Source organism: Psammomys obesus, unplaced genomic scaffold (genome assembly GCF_907164565.1).
Source record: "Psammomys obesus unplaced genomic scaffold, mPsaObe1.curated_primary_1811, whole genome shotgun sequence".
Classification (NCBI taxonomy): Eukaryota; Metazoa; Chordata; class Mammalia; order Rodentia; family Muridae; genus Psammomys; species Psammomys obesus.
This window is the reverse complement of record NW_026591918.1, coordinates 7,672,899-7,690,717: the sequence shown is the minus strand read 5'-3', so window position 1 is coordinate 7,690,717 and position 17,819 is coordinate 7,672,899. Positions and strand designations below refer to the sequence as shown.

General features: G+C 45.7%; 1 protein-coding gene across 2 annotated transcripts in view; it reads left to right on the top strand.

The window, feature by feature from the left end:
• Cacna1d (calcium voltage-gated channel subunit alpha1 D) overlaps nucleotides 1-17,819 on the top strand; it is a 294,805-nt gene that overhangs the window by 251,518 nt on the left and 25,468 nt on the right. Inside the window, exons 31-39 of one of the 2 annotated variants that reach the window (XM_055612224.1) lie at nucleotides 3,294-3,338; nucleotides 3,744-3,872; nucleotides 7,417-7,482; nucleotides 8,846-8,937; nucleotides 10,407-10,566; nucleotides 11,130-11,257; nucleotides 11,397-11,493; nucleotides 14,233-14,335; nucleotides 15,778-15,879. In XM_055612224.1, coding sequence (XP_055468199.1) covers nucleotides 3,294-3,338; nucleotides 3,744-3,872; nucleotides 7,417-7,482; nucleotides 8,846-8,937; nucleotides 10,407-10,566; nucleotides 11,130-11,257; nucleotides 11,397-11,493; nucleotides 14,233-14,335; nucleotides 15,778-15,879 — 922 coding nt within the window. The remainder of the gene's footprint in view (nucleotides 1-3,293; nucleotides 3,339-3,743; nucleotides 3,873-7,416; nucleotides 7,483-8,845; nucleotides 8,938-10,406; nucleotides 10,567-11,129; nucleotides 11,258-11,396; nucleotides 11,494-14,232; nucleotides 14,336-15,777; nucleotides 15,880-17,819) is intronic. The other variant, XM_055612225.1, reaches the window with a different exon arrangement.

The window sequence follows — 17,819 nt, the reverse complement described above, 5'->3', positions numbered from 1 at the left end:
TGTATTAAAAAAAAAAAAAAAAAAAAAAAAAGGATGGCCCTTTGCATTGTCCTGTTTGCATGCTCATTTGGCCCTTTCCATCTTGCTACCCCTTCCATGCTCCCCACCCTGTTTGTTCATGGTGTGATAGCTTTTCTGGACCTGTCTCCTTCACCTTTGTTTGTAACATCACCAAGCTGTTAGGTGTTGGATGACACCTGGTAGACTAATTTTGCTTTCCCTTTGATCCTGTTTGTTCCTTGAGTTCTGAAATGAAAGCAACAAGTATTCTGACCCAGGAATGGCTGCTGCTGACATTTCGTCTTTTTCAATCCCACTGTTGCCCGGGAGGGGGTGGTCTTGCTTAGAAACTGTGGCTGCTTTTTGTTTATCAAAGAACATGTAAAATATCCATAGGAGCTCACTCTCAGATCCTGGGACTGCCTTGTCAAGTCCCCGGCTTAAACTGGGCCTCCATCATTTCATTCAGTTTGCTGTCAGAATGAGTTTAGCTCTCAAGTTCATATGGTAGCCAGGGACCAGGCTGAGGAGCAAGACCTTGCAACAGCAGGAGCTACCAAAGCTTTCTGTCCCAAACCTTTAGATGATAGTGGAGAGTTCTTAAGAATTAAGGCATTCAGGGCCCAAGTCTTTCCCCTGCCTGGTGTCCCGTAGGGCTACCTGTGGGCCATCTCAGAAGCTGAGCACTGGGCCAGGTCACTTACATCCCTTGCCAATCCTCGACCTTCCCTTTTCAGTGCCCCTTTATCCCTTGGAAAGACGATAGAGGTGGCGTTTAATACCCTTGCTCAGCATGACAGCCCACGTGGGCATTTCCAGTGGGCCCGTCCTCTGTGACCGCTCTGCTGCTGCCGAGAGAGATCTGCTGAATACCTGGTCCAACATAACTGTGGACTAGGGACTGAAATTCTCCACTCTGAGAGCACATCAGAATAGCTTGGTGGCTTTCAAAATTCCTGACATGTAGAAAAGAACTGTTGGGTGGCCCATGGGCATTGGTTAGCTTTAGAGTGTATCTCAGGATCAGAGCAGCTGCCTTCTTTGCAGGTGGAACAAAGCCATCCTTGGGGCCTTCCAGTTTGAAAGATACTTTGTCAACCTGCATGGCCCTCCTCCCCTCTCCCCCACTGCCAGATACATCCTCCCCTATAGCAGTCTTTCCTGCCCTATGATGTGTGGTGTCCGGGGTGATGTCTCAGGCCACTCTGGATGTGCATGCAGCCTGAAGTGCTTTGTTCTTTCATTCCTGTGTTGTGTGGTTCACTGCTTTGTCTCCTGACAAGTGCTGTCTCCTCTCCCCCTCTCAAAAAAAAAAAAAAAAAAAAAAAAAAAGAAAGAGAATTTGACTAGGTGTTGTGGTCCACACCTGTAACCCCAGTATATGAGAGGTGGAGGCAGCTATATAGTGAGTTGGAGGCCAGCCTGGGCTACGTGAGACCTCGTCTCAAAAAAGGGGGGGGGGGTAAATTTAATGATTGTCATTTTTCAGATAGTTCAAAAGATACACATTTTAAAACTCAGTTTATCCAACTTTCCTCAGCCCAAAGGAAGAGGATCACAAATGGCCTGTCATGGAGCAGCAGGGAGGGACAAGCAGAAGAGGTGGCCATAAAGAGCCGGCTTCCTGGGGCTCCCACATATGTCCCAGGCATTATAGAACATAGCTGCAGAGGGCTGTGCTCTACCTTCTCCAGTCCTCTGAGCATAGACAAATGGAGGTGTACACACACACACAACACACACACTCAGCTATGTGCTGTCCAGCTGCCTCGCCAAGAGTGACACCTCCCTTTCCACGGTCCTGAGGAAGAGTGATGTGGGGGACGAGAGTCCTGGGAGACCAATTCCTGTAAATGTTAAAGCCTCACGTTAAAAAAACAAACAGCAACAACCGCACGCTCTAAGCTAAGTGTGGTGGCTCACACCTGTAGCCCAGGAGGTACAGATGGGGGTTGTCATAGTTTGAGGCCAACCTCCCAAGCTACATAATGAGACCATACTCCCTAATTTAAAAAAACGACCCATCACTTTAAGGTATGTCATTACTTCTGGCATGAGGTATAAAAGAACTTAAAGTTTATAATCCTGGGTTCTGACATGCCTATAGCAGAGCTCCTGTTCTGGGTATCCAAATAAACTAGAGCCTTTTTTAGTGGTCAGGACCTGCTCTTGGGTCCAGAGTCACTGATGAATTACAAGTATCCTCCTATGTATCCCAACCCAAATTTTTTTTTTCAACTGAGGTTCATAGAATGCTTTTGTTTGGTCTCAGGAAGCAAGCCTTTCTTTTTCCATGTCCCCAGGCAAGGAGGCGGCTAGCAGTATGCCCACCTATCTTCCCTGTATAGTTTTACTGTGTGCCACAGAAAGCCTTTGTTGGGAACCATCAGCTGAGGAGCCTGTCCTTTGTTCAGTCCCAGGAAGACCCACTGCCTCTGTGGAAATGACAGGAAGGAGCAGGCAGGAGACATAAGAGGCTGTCCTTCCCCTATTCTTGCTATTGTCATTTAAAGGTGCTTCCTGGTAGGGAAAACTTGCCTCTAGCATCTTTGTATTTCCTTAAGCAATTCTCTAAAGGTGCTCTACTGAGCACTGAGTAGAGTGAAGAAGGGCTCAGCCCCCCCTCCAAGGTGAGAAACAAGTGAGGACCATTGGGGACACACAGTCAGACCCAGGTGAGACAGCTACTGGGGCTCAGGCAAGCAGGTCCGATGATGTTCTTCTGGAGTCCTCAAGACTGGAGTGCTTGCTTGACTGGGGTCAGATTGAAAGTGGAGTCAAGCAGTGCAGGCTGCTGGAGGGAGGCCTGCCTCTATCCCTTGCATGGACCAGGCCTTCCAGGCTTTCAGCAAAGACACTGATCCCATGGAGCACACATCACACTTATGTACGGGGAACATAGGAAGAGACACTGTTTGCCCCGTGGCCAGAGGCCAGGAGGCGTGCTGTAGGAGGTCATCTCCTTTGGCTAAGCCAGAGAAGCAGAGGTTTCTCTGAACCTGTGTCTTTAGAGACCACTTAGGTATGTACCACAACCTTTGAGCAGGCATCAGTCTCCTAAGACATCACATCCCTGAGAGGAAACTAGACTAGAATAGAGTGTGTACACTCCTGTCAATGGCTGTTGTCCACTCCAGTCTAGTTCCAGAGTAAGGCATCGATATCTTCTCAGGGAGGGAGCCACTGTGTTGACCAAAGACACTAACAACACACTGGTAAAAGGGGGGACTAGCTCCTGAGCCATTGGTTCCTTCCCCCTTCATTAATACATTTCAATCTTTGATCTCTTAAAGCCAACTGAAAGTGAAAATGTCCCTCTCCCAACTGCTACACCTGGGGTAAGATCAGTGGCTGGTCCCAGGGGCTGGGCCTTCTCCTTGAGTTTATTTGACCATGTCAAGTTTTCCACTGGTGTTCTGTATTCTCCATGATTGTCCTTTCAGAACAGTGTCTGCAGTGGTTTGCATCCATCATCAGTGTCCAGTTCTCTTGAGCAGCCCAGCGTTCTCCTCTAACACAGTAGAACCCGTGGACATGCATGTGCTGTGTGGATGCAGTTTTTTTCCTGAGCCCTGTGTTGTTAGCATGTGTCTTCCTTTCATATCATGCTTTTTGAGGTGAAAGGCCCTAGAAACACATCTTCAGTTCTCACCTCTGTCACCTTTGCGTCTGTTGCTGTTTTTCTGAAAGTGTTGCATGTTCTACTTCCCACTGGGTTTGACCTCTCAATGATAATCCTTCAGAACTCTGAAGAGAGCAATAGAATCTCCATCACCTTTTTCCGTCTTTTCCGAGTGATGCGATTGGTGAAGCTTCTCAGCAGGGGGGAAGGCATCCGGACACTGCTGTGGACTTTCATTAAGTCCTTTCAGGTAAGAGCAACACAGGACCTCCCTTTTTGCCCTTGAGAGCTTATCTAAGGCAGGGATTGTCGTCTGTCCCAGAAGGCCCCAATTCTGAGTGTGACCAACTTGTCAGTAGAGATTATGGGATGCTAAATGAGAGACAGAGATATGTCCCTGAAAATCAGAGATCTGCAATGTTTTCCAAATGGACTTTTGATTGCCCAGAATGTCCAGCAATGTCAGTGAGTAAAGACTGAGAGAGGGAATGTCGCTGCACACACCCTGAATCCTGGCAGCCTGTGTTAATTACTGTTCTATTGCTGTGACCTAAGCAACATATAAAATAAAGCATTTAATTGGGGCTTATAGTTTCAAAGGGTGAGTCCACGATCAGCATGGCTGGGAGCATGGCAGTGGGCAGGCATGGGTGCTGGAGAAGTTACTTTGAGCTCACATCTTACCTGCAAGTTATAGGCTGAGAGAGGGACAGACACATAAACACAGAGACTGGGCCTGGCCTAGGCTTTTGGAACCTCAAAGCCCAACCCCGGGGACACACCTTCTCCAATAAGGTCACACCTCCTAACCCTTCTCAAACAGTTCCACTAACTGGGAAGCCAAGCATTGAAACATATTAGTCTATGTGGGGCATTTGCATTCAAACCACCACAAAAAGCCTCTCTCTTAGGTGGATTCTGTACTTCCACTAGGTTACTGGGTGCTTGTGTTATGCCCAGTTCGTGAGATACCCAAAGACCACCAGGAATCAATTCTGCTGCAAATACATGAGGTTTATTTAATACAAGCTCAAGCCCGAGCTTGGTGAAGAGGAGGAGTGTGGTGGGGCCATCTAGGGGAACAAGGTTTTTAAAGGGAAAAAGCGCAAGCAGGGAGTTACATGCCTTGGTTTTACATGATTGAGTAAGGGAAATTGACTTTTGAAATGATTGGTTTACTTTAGGTGCCAAGTCTATAAACAGTTCTGGCCTGGCCATCTGGGCCAGTTTCTTAGCAACTGTATCTCTAGTAGGCAGGAAAAGAATGCAGTAAAGCTAGTCCCACCCCTGTAGGTGGCTGGACATGTCTCAGCCTGGCTGGCCTTTGTTCAGGCTTGTGCTTTAAACTTTAAACCAATACCCCCCAAAAATTAATTTTTAGTTCTTTGGTCTCTCACTTGGTAAAATTAGAGTTTGTTCATCTACGTATCCACCTGGCCTTATTTGATACCCATGATTCCTTAGATTGGTTCTAGTCCATTCTGAGCAGAACCAGCTTCTCCTGTACCTTCTGGTGTCCTGCTGTAGACATTACCCTCATCTAGACTGAATTGGCTGAGTGGAGAATAAATACAGATTTGTGATAAAAGAAGCAGCTGTATAGGGAATTCATGAACATGCACAAACATTGCAGAGTACACCTTCACTTCCTCATCAGCTGTGTTTCATTTGTGAGTCAAATGCTCATGTGAACAAATGAAGTTTTATAAAGAAAAAATTTAAGTTTGCCCCTCACCACCATTGGGATAACCAGTGGAAAATTCCATTAATTTTTTTTCATGGTGAATAGGGAAAAGGAAAAAAGATATGGCATTTAGGGAAAGAAGAAGACAAAAGCTCACAGAAAGGAAATCACAGCCCTGCTGAGAAGGATGAAGACTGAGAAAGAGGGGTGTGATTCAGATATAGACAGGGAATGTACCCAAGGCCAGAGAACTGGGTGTAGCCAAGCCCTGTAGTTTTCCGTGGTCACTTGTGTCAAGTTCCAGAGGTGAGCTACTGGCATAACAGAGTGCATTCATGCAAAACATGAATGTTTTTTGTTTCTTGACAAAATTATTAAATTTAAAAAACAAACAAACAAATAAACAAATGAGTAGGTAAAGAAGCCATGTGAGTGATTTGCCCTGAGACAGTCTGCCCTCAATTCTCAAACATTTGGATGTCTAGGAAGAAAGTGCAGAGTCCCGTGGGACTCTAATAGACAGTGTATCTGTTGACATGGCGCTGCCACACTGGGCCAGACTGCAAGTCACTGAGCCCCAAACCTGTGAGTGCCCTGTCAGCATCCTTATGTGCTTTCTGAAATCGGTGAGAAAGGGCTCTTCTAGTCACCCGAGCCTGGGATTAAGCCCAACAGCCTAGGCAGCCCTGTGCTACCATACACACAGATGCATTTGTCACGTGTGGTGATGGAGAAGAGCCACCAGTGAAAGGACTCAGGTCTGGCCAGAACAAGTACTTGTTTGGGTGCTTTTAAGGTGATCCTGGTCTTGTTACCACTCTGCTAGCTTCGTTTCTTCCTGCGCCAAGCCCTTGACTTTGTAGCTGTTCTCCAATGAGCACATGGTTCAGCGAAAAGCTTCTGATACAACCTCAGACACACCACGGCGCACCAGAGTCACATTAAGAAAAGAAAGCTCAGCAGTTCCCCTTGGATTAATTTGATCAAGAGTGACTCCAAGTTTGAAGTCTCCACATCACTCCCTGTCTTCAGTCTTTCTGTAGTCTGTACTTGCTGGCTTGTCTGTAGTCTGTCAGTTGTATAGTCATTTGTCCTCATGTTTTGTCTTTCCTCAGTCTGACTGATGTCTTACTGTCCCTAAAGAAAGGCTTTGCTCTGTACTTACTGAGCAGCACAGAAAGTATCACAAACAGAAGAAATGATGGATATTTTTCAGAAATCTTCAGCAGAGTTTTATAAGAGATTGTCATTTATTACAGACCCCAAAGCACTCAATGCTGCAAACAAACCATCATCAAGTTTATCTAGAGGCTAATTTCAACATACATGACAGATACTTGTACAATATTGTTTTCAATCTATTCTCGGTTTTCAGCATTTATTACCCTAACACACACATGAATTGCTTTTTAGGTCAGGGGTATAAAAGAGTGCATAACTTACTCTAGTTATAGGATTATATAGGAAAACCAAGCTAAAGTTGCTGTTACGTTGTTATCTTAAGGAAAAGCTAAACAAACAGGCTGAGTACACAGCAGAATTAAAAGCCAAGTGACCTCAAGGTGTGTTAGCTGTGAGGTCCAGCGAAACTTGCAGTCTTTTTAAATGTAAGAGATATTTTCGTGAAATGTGTTGCCAATGGTGCGTTTTAAAGTGTTTTGCATTCCGAAATGGTTTTTTTAGCCTCTGGTTCAGTAACTCTACTCCCAAGGTCTCGTCTGAAGGAAAGCCAGAATCAAGGTGCATGAAGAAGTTTCTTGGCTGCTCTACAGCTACTACCCAACGCCTACCCCAGATACAGAGAAAGTGGAAATATTCGGGGCATCTGGTCTTTACAACACTTTGGTCAATTGCATTTCCCTGAAGGTTGCAGAGTACATTAAAACCCACTGGCATCTACAAGTCTGTATGAAAAACCTTTAGGGTTAGCACAGGGTAACAGTGAGCTTGGGAAGCACGCCCTGCCTGCCTACACTTTGTAACTCTAGGTGTGCAGGTGCATGGATCCCCAGGACTGGAGTACTTGTGCAGGGCCAGGCCTCATGTAGGCTGAGCAGGCACAAGGACTAGTGTCCAGCACCCACCAACCCCAATACTTTGTCTCTCACAGGCACTCCCGTATGTCGCCCTCCTCATCGCCATGCTCTTCTTCATCTATGCAGTCATTGGTATGCAGGTAAGTGGCAGCTGATTTTCCTTCCCAGTCGCCCCACCCCTGCCCAGATCTATACAGCAGACCAAGTAAAGTGGAAAAGCAAGGTCATGAGGTCATGATGTCTTCAGCCAAATGCCTTGGCTGCTGAAGAGATAAGGAGAACATTATGACCCCTTTGGTGGGATTGAGCTCCAGGACAGCTAGTGCTAGAGGAAACCAGACCTAGAAGGATGGAGAGTTCAAGATGTAGGAGGAATAAGCTGTGCTAGCTCCCTTCCCCACCAACACACACTCCTATCTTTAGGATAATGAACTAGATGAGAAGACCTGTAGTTGATCTGAGCAGGAGAATGTCATAGGCGTCCCAGTAGGAAAGGATATGCCCCTGTCGTCCATGTTGGAGACCACGTGCACTCTACTGATGATACTCAGAAGGTACTGAGAAGTCCACAGCTGTTGATACTCTGCAGAATCCTGCTTTATTGTGTCGGGATTCTCATGTATCTCCAGGTGGCACGGTTAGGGCTGGATCTGGGCACCATACTTTTCCAGAAAGGCGTAGACTCAGGCTCTTAGGCTGAGAGACTGGAGCATATGCTCCTGGGTTGGAAAAGGTCTAGGGATCCATTGACCTTAGCTGAGTCCTAGTACCCTGGATCAGCTGGAGGGCAATGAACAGCTCTGAGTTTGGCAATGAATAGCCAGAGGGAAATCCTCTACCTTTGGTAGAATGTTGTCATTCTGACTAGAGAGAGGGCAAGTGAGAGAGGTGAGTTAACTCCAGCACAGAGAGACATTGTACTTATTTACTGTCCTGATGACACAGAAGTACATTTAGGAATTTTACTGGGAGTTATAGGATAAGAATTACATGTCCTCATAAATAAAGAGGTAGCTCAGGGCATGTGCTGTGCCTAGAGGATCTGTGAAGAGTGCAGAAAGTGCCAGTTGTTAATTAAGCCTGAGTTAGTTCTAAATTCACATAAGTCTTTTTATATGACTGTGTTAGTCAGCATTTCATTACTCTACTGAAATATTGGAGATAATTAACTCATAAAGAGAAAATGTCTCCTAAGGCCTGCAGTGGAGGTGGTCTAATCCACGATTGACTAGCCCATTGTTTTCCCCTATGACAAAGCAGGACACCGGGGAAGAAATGCATCATGGGACAGATGCACTCAGAGAGACAGGGTGTCAGCTTCCCACATTCCCCTGGGAAGACACTACCCCAGTGGCCTCAGGGCCTACTAGGCCCCACCTCTCGAAGTGCTACCCTCAAGGATCAAGCCTCTGACCACATGAACCTTGAGAGAACTTCAAATTCTAAACTGTAACAATGATGAAAATCTGATTTTTTTTCTCCCTCTGACAACTTCTTGTCTAGATGTTTGGGAAAGTTGCCATGAGAGACAACAACCAGATCAATAGGAACAACAACTTTCAGACGTTTCCCCAGGCTGTGCTGCTGCTCTTCAGGTGACTAGGTCCTGGGGGGTCGGTCGACACCCTAGGGTTCTGACCAGCTGGCATCATATTTGCCCTTGCTGGTTATGTCTCCACAGATTTGCTTTGTTGTTCTATATTTGCTAGTTCCTTACTTTGTTTGTTTTGAAACAGGGTCTCAGTATGTGGCCCAGGCTGACCTGGAAATTACTCTGTACTCAGGCTGGCCTCAAACTCACGGCAACCCTCTTGCCTCAGCCCTCAAAATGCTGGTATTATGAGTTCTACTATGATAAGGTGTTTTATACCTTTTAAAAACATTATTATTTTTATGTCATGTATAAATATTTGTATGTATGAATATGATACTCGTGTGGGTTGGACATGGCACTGTGCACGTGAAGGTCAGAAGATAAATTTGTGAGGTCAGTCTTCTTTCATTTTTACGTAGGGTCTGGGGATTGAACTCAGGTCGTCAGGCTTGCACAGCACACACCTTTTTCCAACTGACCCATCTCACTGGCCCCAATTTTGTATTCTTAAGCAGAACTAGCATTTCTGTTGCAGAGAATCTGGCTACACTGTTGAAACTGCCAGTCGTTCAGATTGTAGCTGACACTTAGGTCAGCAGAAACAAACAAACAAAACATTGTAGGATTGATGCCTATGCATGAAGAGCACACAAGCATAGCCAGGGGGACAGAAAGGGCAGAAAAATAGGGGGCATTTGTGATTCCCAAAATTAACCTGTCAGCTCCACATGCCCAGGAACCAGGTGACTTCCTGGAATGCTGGGAACTGTAGTTCTTGGGAAATAACAAAGCCTCATCTAAAAATGCAGTGGCCTATAAGTTTGATCTTATAAGCCCCTGTGACACGTGCCTCAACGCCATTCCAGCTGGGAAACTCTGGGGAACGGTCCTGACCAAAGTCCAGATCTTGGTCAGTATTTAATATTTAATAAACGCTTGCTTTAAATTTGGCCCAAAATGGTGGAGTTGGTTTTTCTGGCAAATTGCAAGATTAACATACTCTGAAAAGCCAATTCAGAGCATTACAACTTCACATTTTATGGGATTGTTTTTAATCCCAGCTAATTAACTTTGTAAACAATCTTTCTTATAGTGAGAGAGAACTTTCTAGAAACAAGGAAGCAATATCTAATGACTCCAGTAACTGTAACAACTTATTCATAATTTAGGTGATTTCTAATTTTTCCTTTCAACAAAATCAATCAGGACTGATCATTAAATAATTCTAATAGAAATATTTGAAGAAGAGACAGAGAAAAATGAATATACATTTCTACAAAAAAATTGCCTCGGACATTTTATAAATCCTATTACACCGGGGCCTCTAGGGACTAAATTGTGTCTGATAATCCAAACGGCATTGCTTCAGCACTGACATCTTGCACAAATTGATAATTTTCTTTCCAAATGCTTAATCCATCATTTCCTTGCCCCTTCCCCAATTAAAGCCCTTCCTCTTAATTCAAACAGATGTGCGACAGGGGAAGCCTGGCAGGAAATCATGCTTGCCTGCCTCCCGGGGAAGCTGTGTGACCCGGACTCAGATTACAACCCAGGAGAGGAATACTCTTGCGGGAGCAACTTTGCCATTGTATATTTCATCAGCTTTTACATGCTCTGCGCATTCCTGGTAAGCAGTCGAAAGCCCCGTTTCCATTTACAGCACTGCTGTGGCATTTGGGGTCAGACCAGTAGCACTGCCCCGTCACAGTGCTTTGATGTGGTCGGTCTACTCTGGGCCCAACCAGGCAGGTGGCAGCTTTGCTTAATCCTGCACGTGTCCCTGCCGTCTGGGCTGGTCGGGTCCCCACTGATGGGCTGGTGGTAATTTTCACCCAACCTTGTTACTGAGGGCTGCTGTTTCCTTTCTAAAATTTCAAAGTCACTACACAGGGCTTTAAGTGCCTTTGAAGTGTGAGCTGTCTCTAGTTGCAGTTAAATTATACAATTACAGTGTGCTTCAGGGTGCCAGCTTACACACCCACCCGCCCCCTCCTGAGTATGTGCCAAGCCATCTGGTCAGACTCCTGCCCTTTTAGTCACCATTTTCCCCTGAGAGAGTACTATGGCCTGCCTCTGCAACTTGGATATGTGGGTTCCAATATTCCATGGCCCTGTAGTTAGGAGGCGGTGAAACAGTCTAAGTAATCCCTCCTCCCACCACTGAAACACCCTCATGATTGACTTTTCCAGATCATCAACCTCTTTGTGGCCGTTATCATGGACAATTTTGACTATCTGACACGGGACTGGTCTATTCTGGGGCCTCACCACTTGGATGAATTCAAGAGGATATGGTCAGAATACGACCCTGAAGCAAAGTAGGTTGACAAGCTCCCTTCTGGCTTGTGGGAGTTCTTTGGGGGATGTCAGTGGTGAGTTCTACAGGGCGGAGGTGGTAGGCTAAAAGCTCGTGCAAGGTCGTGCTGGCTAGGACCTCAGGTTGTGCTTCGCTTCCAGGGGAAGGATAAAGCACCTTGACGTGGTCACTCTGCTCCGACGAATCCAGCCTCCCCTGGGGTTTGGAAAGTTATGTCCACACCGAGTAGCATGTAAGGTGAGTGTCCCTCCTCCAAGTCTGACAACCTCTTCACTGCCTTGTTCATTATATGCACACACTAGCTGATGGGCAGCCAGGCCTTCCTTATGGTGTTGGACATGTGGAGGTAATAATGCTTTCTGCCTTGGAGGTACCCTCAGATTTGCAACACTTAGAATCCTGTCAGGGATAATAATGTGAAGGGAATGCTAACAGCCTGTGACTGGGTCACAGGTCAGAGAAAAAAACAGAGGGAGACATAGGAGACGGTCAGAGGCAGGCAGGACTCTTTGGAAGGGAGCACAGAGTCCAGACAGAAACAGCACAAGGAGGATCCTCACACCAGTTAACCAGCAAGCTATTGGGCAACCATGTGACTGGAACACAAGAGGGAGTAGCAGAGAGCTCCATGCCTTAGCTGAATGTGGTTGAATATTCCATGCGTCACCGCCCTGCAAAGAATGATGAAACCGGGGAAGAAACGTGAAATTCAGGTTACCATCTCAGAGTTGTTTGTGTTGGCATGAAGAAGCAGACTGGAGCAGTCAGGATGAGGGCAGTGGGTATGGGGAGAGAGGAGGGGACAGCATGGAGACTACTAGCTGAGGAGGTACAATGGGGAGTACCTTGCAGCTAGGTGAGGAGAGAGTAATGAGAAAAAAAAAATAACTAAATACCTCAGCTCTTGGCTTGGCTGTGGTAGACATTAGACTCTAGCTTGGCATTGGTAGACACTGGGCCCTAGCCCCCCAGTTGTAGAAGTGGCAGCATGTTGCTTGTGGCTTTCCTGCTGTAGAATTCTATAGAGCCCTTCCCTGGGGCATGAAGCTGAGGTGTCTCTGTGACAAGCTCAAGCCTCCTACCTGTCTCTGTCATCCCCACACTGGTCGTATGGAGCCTCAGCTCACATTGGTCTTTCTCCCACAGAGCCCACAGAAACTGTCTCAATGATACAGTAGCAACAGAGATGCAAGGTTGAACTTCTCCAAAGAGTGGCACAGAGCCAAGCTGACAGAGTTCACCTTTGTCTGCATTCCTGGTTCCTCTGCTTAAAGGACCCACGTATCCATAATGCACAAAGTCATCCATTTTGCTAGCATAGGCATTTGTCAGGAAAAGTGAATGAATGTCCCAGTCACCCTGGCCGCACTGATTCTGGAGACAGGAAAGCTTGAAGTAGGAGTTGAAATTTAGGGAGGTTGCACAGTCAGCTGCATTCTAGTCCTTCAGTAGGGTGGGAAAAACATCCAAGCCTTCCTTTTGTAATAAACTTCTAGCCAAAAATTTTTAAAATTATGTTATTTTATTTTGGGTTTTGTTTTGTTTTGTTTTTGAGATAGGGTCATACTGTGTAGCACTGGCTAACCTGGAAGTTATCTAGACCAGGCTGGTCTCCAAATCAGAGATCAGCCTGCCGATAGGACTAAAGGTGTTTACCACCATGCCCAGCTAGAACTTTAAGATATTAACATTTAGTTAATCCTTACCATGTGCTAGCCATAAAACCTCTGTGTCTGTGATCTCCTTGCAAGGCCCATCAGCCTGGCATGCTGTCTGCATTTACAATGAGGTGACTGTTGCCCAGAGAGGGTGTCCCTAACCCCAGGTTCTCCCGCAACCTTCCTTGACACTGGTGTGAGGGGTACCTGGAGAGAGGTGAGAAGTGGGAAATACTGATCTATTCTGAAACACCAAGCCTTCGGAGAAGCCATGGAGACCTACCAGGAATAGCACATGGTGTTCTGTTTCTAGAAACTTATTAAAAGAGCTCTCTCTGGATTGTGGTCAGTAGTGAGCTCTATTGGAATGGCCCTGTGGTTGGGCCATGTACCTGCTGTATAATTTAGTTATCATAAAATCCTTAAAGATTTACCTGGAAGGCAGACCTGGCCCCAAGACACAGAGAGCTAACTAATGAGACAAGAGGAATACATGGACAATGAAATTTAATTATTAATTTAATTAATGTAACGTATTTAGTTAACAATTCACTTAATTAATTTTATTTCTTTGCTAATTTACTTATTAAGTGTTAACATTAAATCACATCCAATGGTCAGCGTTTATATTTCATATTATCCCAGGTTCCTCACAGATGTTAGGTTGTATTGCTCAGTGTTCTCCAGAGAAACAGAACTGATGGGGTCACTGTGGACATATATGTATAGTATATGTATATGTATGTATGTGTGACCATGCATAGATGTGCAGACATATATGCATACACAAGAAATGGTTTATTATGTGATAGAGCCCATGTGATTTTGAAGTTCCACGGTCTGTCACCTTCTAGTGAGAGACTCGGGACATCTCAGTTCAGTCTGAGGACTGAGGCCCGAAAACCAGGGGGACCAATGAGATACATCTCAGCCAGAAGTAGACTGATGTACCACTTCAAGCAGGCAGGGAAAGAGGAAACCCAGTCTCCACTTTTTTTGTGGGCCGTGGTTGAATGATGACTGCCCACTTTTGTAGGCTTCTGCTGTACTTAGCCTGTCAATTCAAACGCTAATCTCTCCCAGAACACCCTCACAGGCCTACCAAGAAATGACACTGAACCCAGTATCTGGACAGCCCATAAACTAATTATGTTGATACCTATAATTAACTCTAGTAGAAACACTCCCAAATGGCTGTTGACTTGAAGTGAGGGTTTCCTGGAGCATGAATAAGGGATACACAAAGAATGAACATGAAAAGGCGCCATGCTGCCACAGAATGTTTGCGTTCTCCTGAGGAGCTCCTTTTCATTTACAGAGGTTAGTTGCCATGAACATGCCTCTCAACAGCGATGGGACCGTCATGTTCAATGCAACGCTGTTTGCTTTGGTCCGGACGGCACTCAAGATCAAGACTGAAGGTGAGCACTCCCTGGCGGCAGGAAGCAGGACAGGCAGCAGGAGAGGGAGGGGTCACCTCCCCCCACTGCACACTTTTGGTTCTCCCTCCTGGGCTTTCTCTTAATTAGTGGGGTGTCCTGGGAAAGTGTAGTGAATACAAGGAGAATATCTCTGTCTGGCCAGCCGACCGCCCCTTCCCTTCTGTTTGTTCTGCTTGTTCTGTCCCATAGCGTGTGGAGTTGACTCGTCACACTACTTTCTATACCACAGGAGAAATAGGCGAGGCTTTGGGACATAGGCAGAAGCTGCAAATGAGTCATTCTAGCTCTTCTTCGCCAACACTATCAGCGAGGCAACTCCCTTTTTCAGGCAGTAACTTCTCTGTCCATAAAAAGGAACCACACATGAAGATGCCAGGGAATAGTCTAAGCAGGCTGGGTGGAAGGCGCAGAGCCCACTGCGTGTGCGTACACACACACACACACACACACACACACACACACACACACACACCGTGGTTAGCATGTGGAGTGTGATAGCAGGTCCATATCTCAGCTGCCCCCTTTATCATGCCACACTCAGCCCTACTCAAACCTGGCTAAGCAGTGGGACGAGCCTTGGGGATTGTCTCAGAGGCTGCACTATTGGTGGCATGGGGAGCAGAGGACGGCCCGGGCTTAAGGAGCGAGCCTGAGGTGCAGAAGCAGAGGCAAGAGGGAGTTGAGAGAGGACAGCAAAGACAAGCGCGTAGTCAGAAGACAGGCATTCTTTACAACGCTGGCGCTCTACCCAGCAAAGATAGTGTCTTCCAGCCTAACGTGCTTTTTATGCCACAAATGAACATCACTGAGAGTTCCAGAAGGAAGGATGGCCCTACATGTCAGTGTATTGGTAGAAAAGACAACCACCGTATAGGAAGAAGTCCAGGTTATGGGGTGAGGATGAGTACCTAAAGTGGGGCCTGAAATGAGTCTTATTTTGGTGAAGTTTATCCTGATGGAACCAAGGCAGTATTGGAGTATAGTGAAGGAGGAGGGGAAAAGGAGAACAAGAGAAAGAAGAGAAAGGAGATGGAGAGAAGAGGGGGAGGAAGAAGGGAAGACGTGAAGGAGGAGATAGAAGAGGGGGAGGAAGAGGCAGAGGCAGCAGCGATTGCCTTCTGGTCTGGAAGCTGAGGTAGGAGCTTAGGTTCTATCTGGGGTAGGTTGCTGTAGCAGCATGGGTAGTTCTTGAGTTCCCAGGTTGGAAATGATTGTTCCCCAATGGTGGGTCTCCAACTGTGTGGCTTGGTAAATGCTTCTGAATATAGGAAGGGTATTTGGCACTCACTGTGAAGGGCCCAAGGAGGAAGCAATACAAGGACCCAGCAACATAGTAAGGGGCAGGAGAGAGCTCTGGGCCACAGACACAAGGCTTGTCTATTCAGTGTCCACAAACCCGTCCTTTTGCCTTTTGGTTTCAGGGAACCTGGAGCAAGCTAATGAAGAACTCCGAGCTGTGATAAAGAAGATCTGGAAGAAGACAAGCATGAAGCTGCTTGACCAAGTTGTGCCTCCAGCTGGTGGTCAGTGTAATCTCTTTGCCGAGTAGTTCTTGATCGAGGAATTAGTTTCAGTGGTAGCTCCTCCAAACAGCCCAGAAAAGCAGTGTGGGATGCCTTCCCAGACCATTAGAGTGTGAGGCCCACAGGTAAAGGAGCCCTTTGACTTCACATGGCAATATTTGGGGTGATAGGAAGACAGTAGAGCCAAAGAGAGGGTTCAGTGGGTTCTAGACACTATGTGGCTAGAGCAGGGTTTTGGCTGTCAGTAGAAAAATTATCAATGGACAAGAACATGACAGTTCTCACAAAATGAAAAACTTGTACCTTTGACCCAAAAGAAATACATAAAACTAGTTTCCAGTTTTAAATGTCTTGAGAAAAACAGGTAGTTTTCAGGAAAAACAAATGTTTGTAAAATAAGTGTAAGAAGTCTGAATTTCCCACTGTAGTTACCAAGAATGTCCTTTAATGAGGCTTAGAGGTAGAACTAACAAGCATGCTTATTTATCTCCTTTTGTTATTTATCACAAATTAACTGATTAACATTTAAAATTTACATATATATAATATCTACATATATTATATATATATATATATATATGCTGTTTCTCTATTTTTGTTTAAATACATGTGGACGTAGAAGTGAGATGATTATTTTCCAACTGTTTTATTTCAAGCTTTAAAAGTGCAGAATCTGCTAACCCAGTGTCCCCGCCTCCCAGCAGTCTACCTAACCCTGACCTGGACACATGCTAAAATCTGGTGTGTTTTATAACCAATAGAACTTTAATAGTGTGGCATGATTCAGATCCGGAAGCTGAATCCAGCACCCAGAAAATGAGAGCCTCTGGCTTCTGAGGGACAGAGGGAGCCATGAATTAGCCAATTCTGCTTCTTAGGATTGGTTTTCATTAGTGATTCAGATCACCTCTAGCTGGCCTAGCCACTGGCTCTACTCTGGGAAAATGGTTCAAAATAAATGACCAACACTGGGGAAATTCCTACCTCAAGACACCCCCTACCAGCTCCCAGACCTGATTGTGCACTTTTAAAACTCCTCTTGGTTTCCGCTCTTTTCCTTTCAGCTGCACACCAAGTGGTCGCATGGCTTAGATGAACCGCTTTTTAAGATGTTGTAACACTGTGCTTGAGCTTCCTCTGCAGCCTCCATTCCTTTCAACTCTCAGAATATTCTGAAGCAATTCTGTTTTAGGGTGGTGGCATGGAATCAGAGTTATCTCTTGCCAACTGGATTCCCCTACATTGTTTGTCAAAATACAGATGCATGCTTCAGAATGGCAGGCTGTGCCTGTCTGTGTAAACCTTCCACACACTAGCCCAAGACACCCACCTCCTTCTTGTTCCAACTCTATCTCTTGGAAACACTACCTTCACAGTAGCCCATCTGATGCCCCCAGGAATAGCCCTCCTCATACAGGTGTGCTTGAAAAGTGTCACCTGCATCACTATGACACTCATTTATTTTTATCTTACTAGGAAAAAAAGTTTGGGATTTGGCTTATGATCTGAATGCTCATCCTCTAAAAAAACCTGACCAACATTTATCTCTACTCAACTTCTCATGAAGGATGAAGCATCCTTCCATTCTGGGGCCTCGTGGTCATCTGTGTGTCTTTAAATGACTTGGGGTTTAGGATGATAAGTGGCAGTCTGTTCCTCAATATGATTCATGAGAATAAAGAGCTAGAATCTTAGAGGGAAATAGAATGCTCCAGAAGTTTCTGTGGTGTTTGTCCCTGGGCCCAGTATAGCATATAAACACATCTCATATAAACACATTTGCCATCAAAGGAGAACAGACAGCAGTGACCTTCAGGCCTTGTTGGATAGCTCTGGGTCAGGTTTTAGTGTCTGTATTCATCATTTGTCTCTTTGGTTTCTTCTTCTCTCTTCTCTCTTCTCTTCTCTTCTCTTCTCTTCTCTTCTCTTCTCTTCTCTTC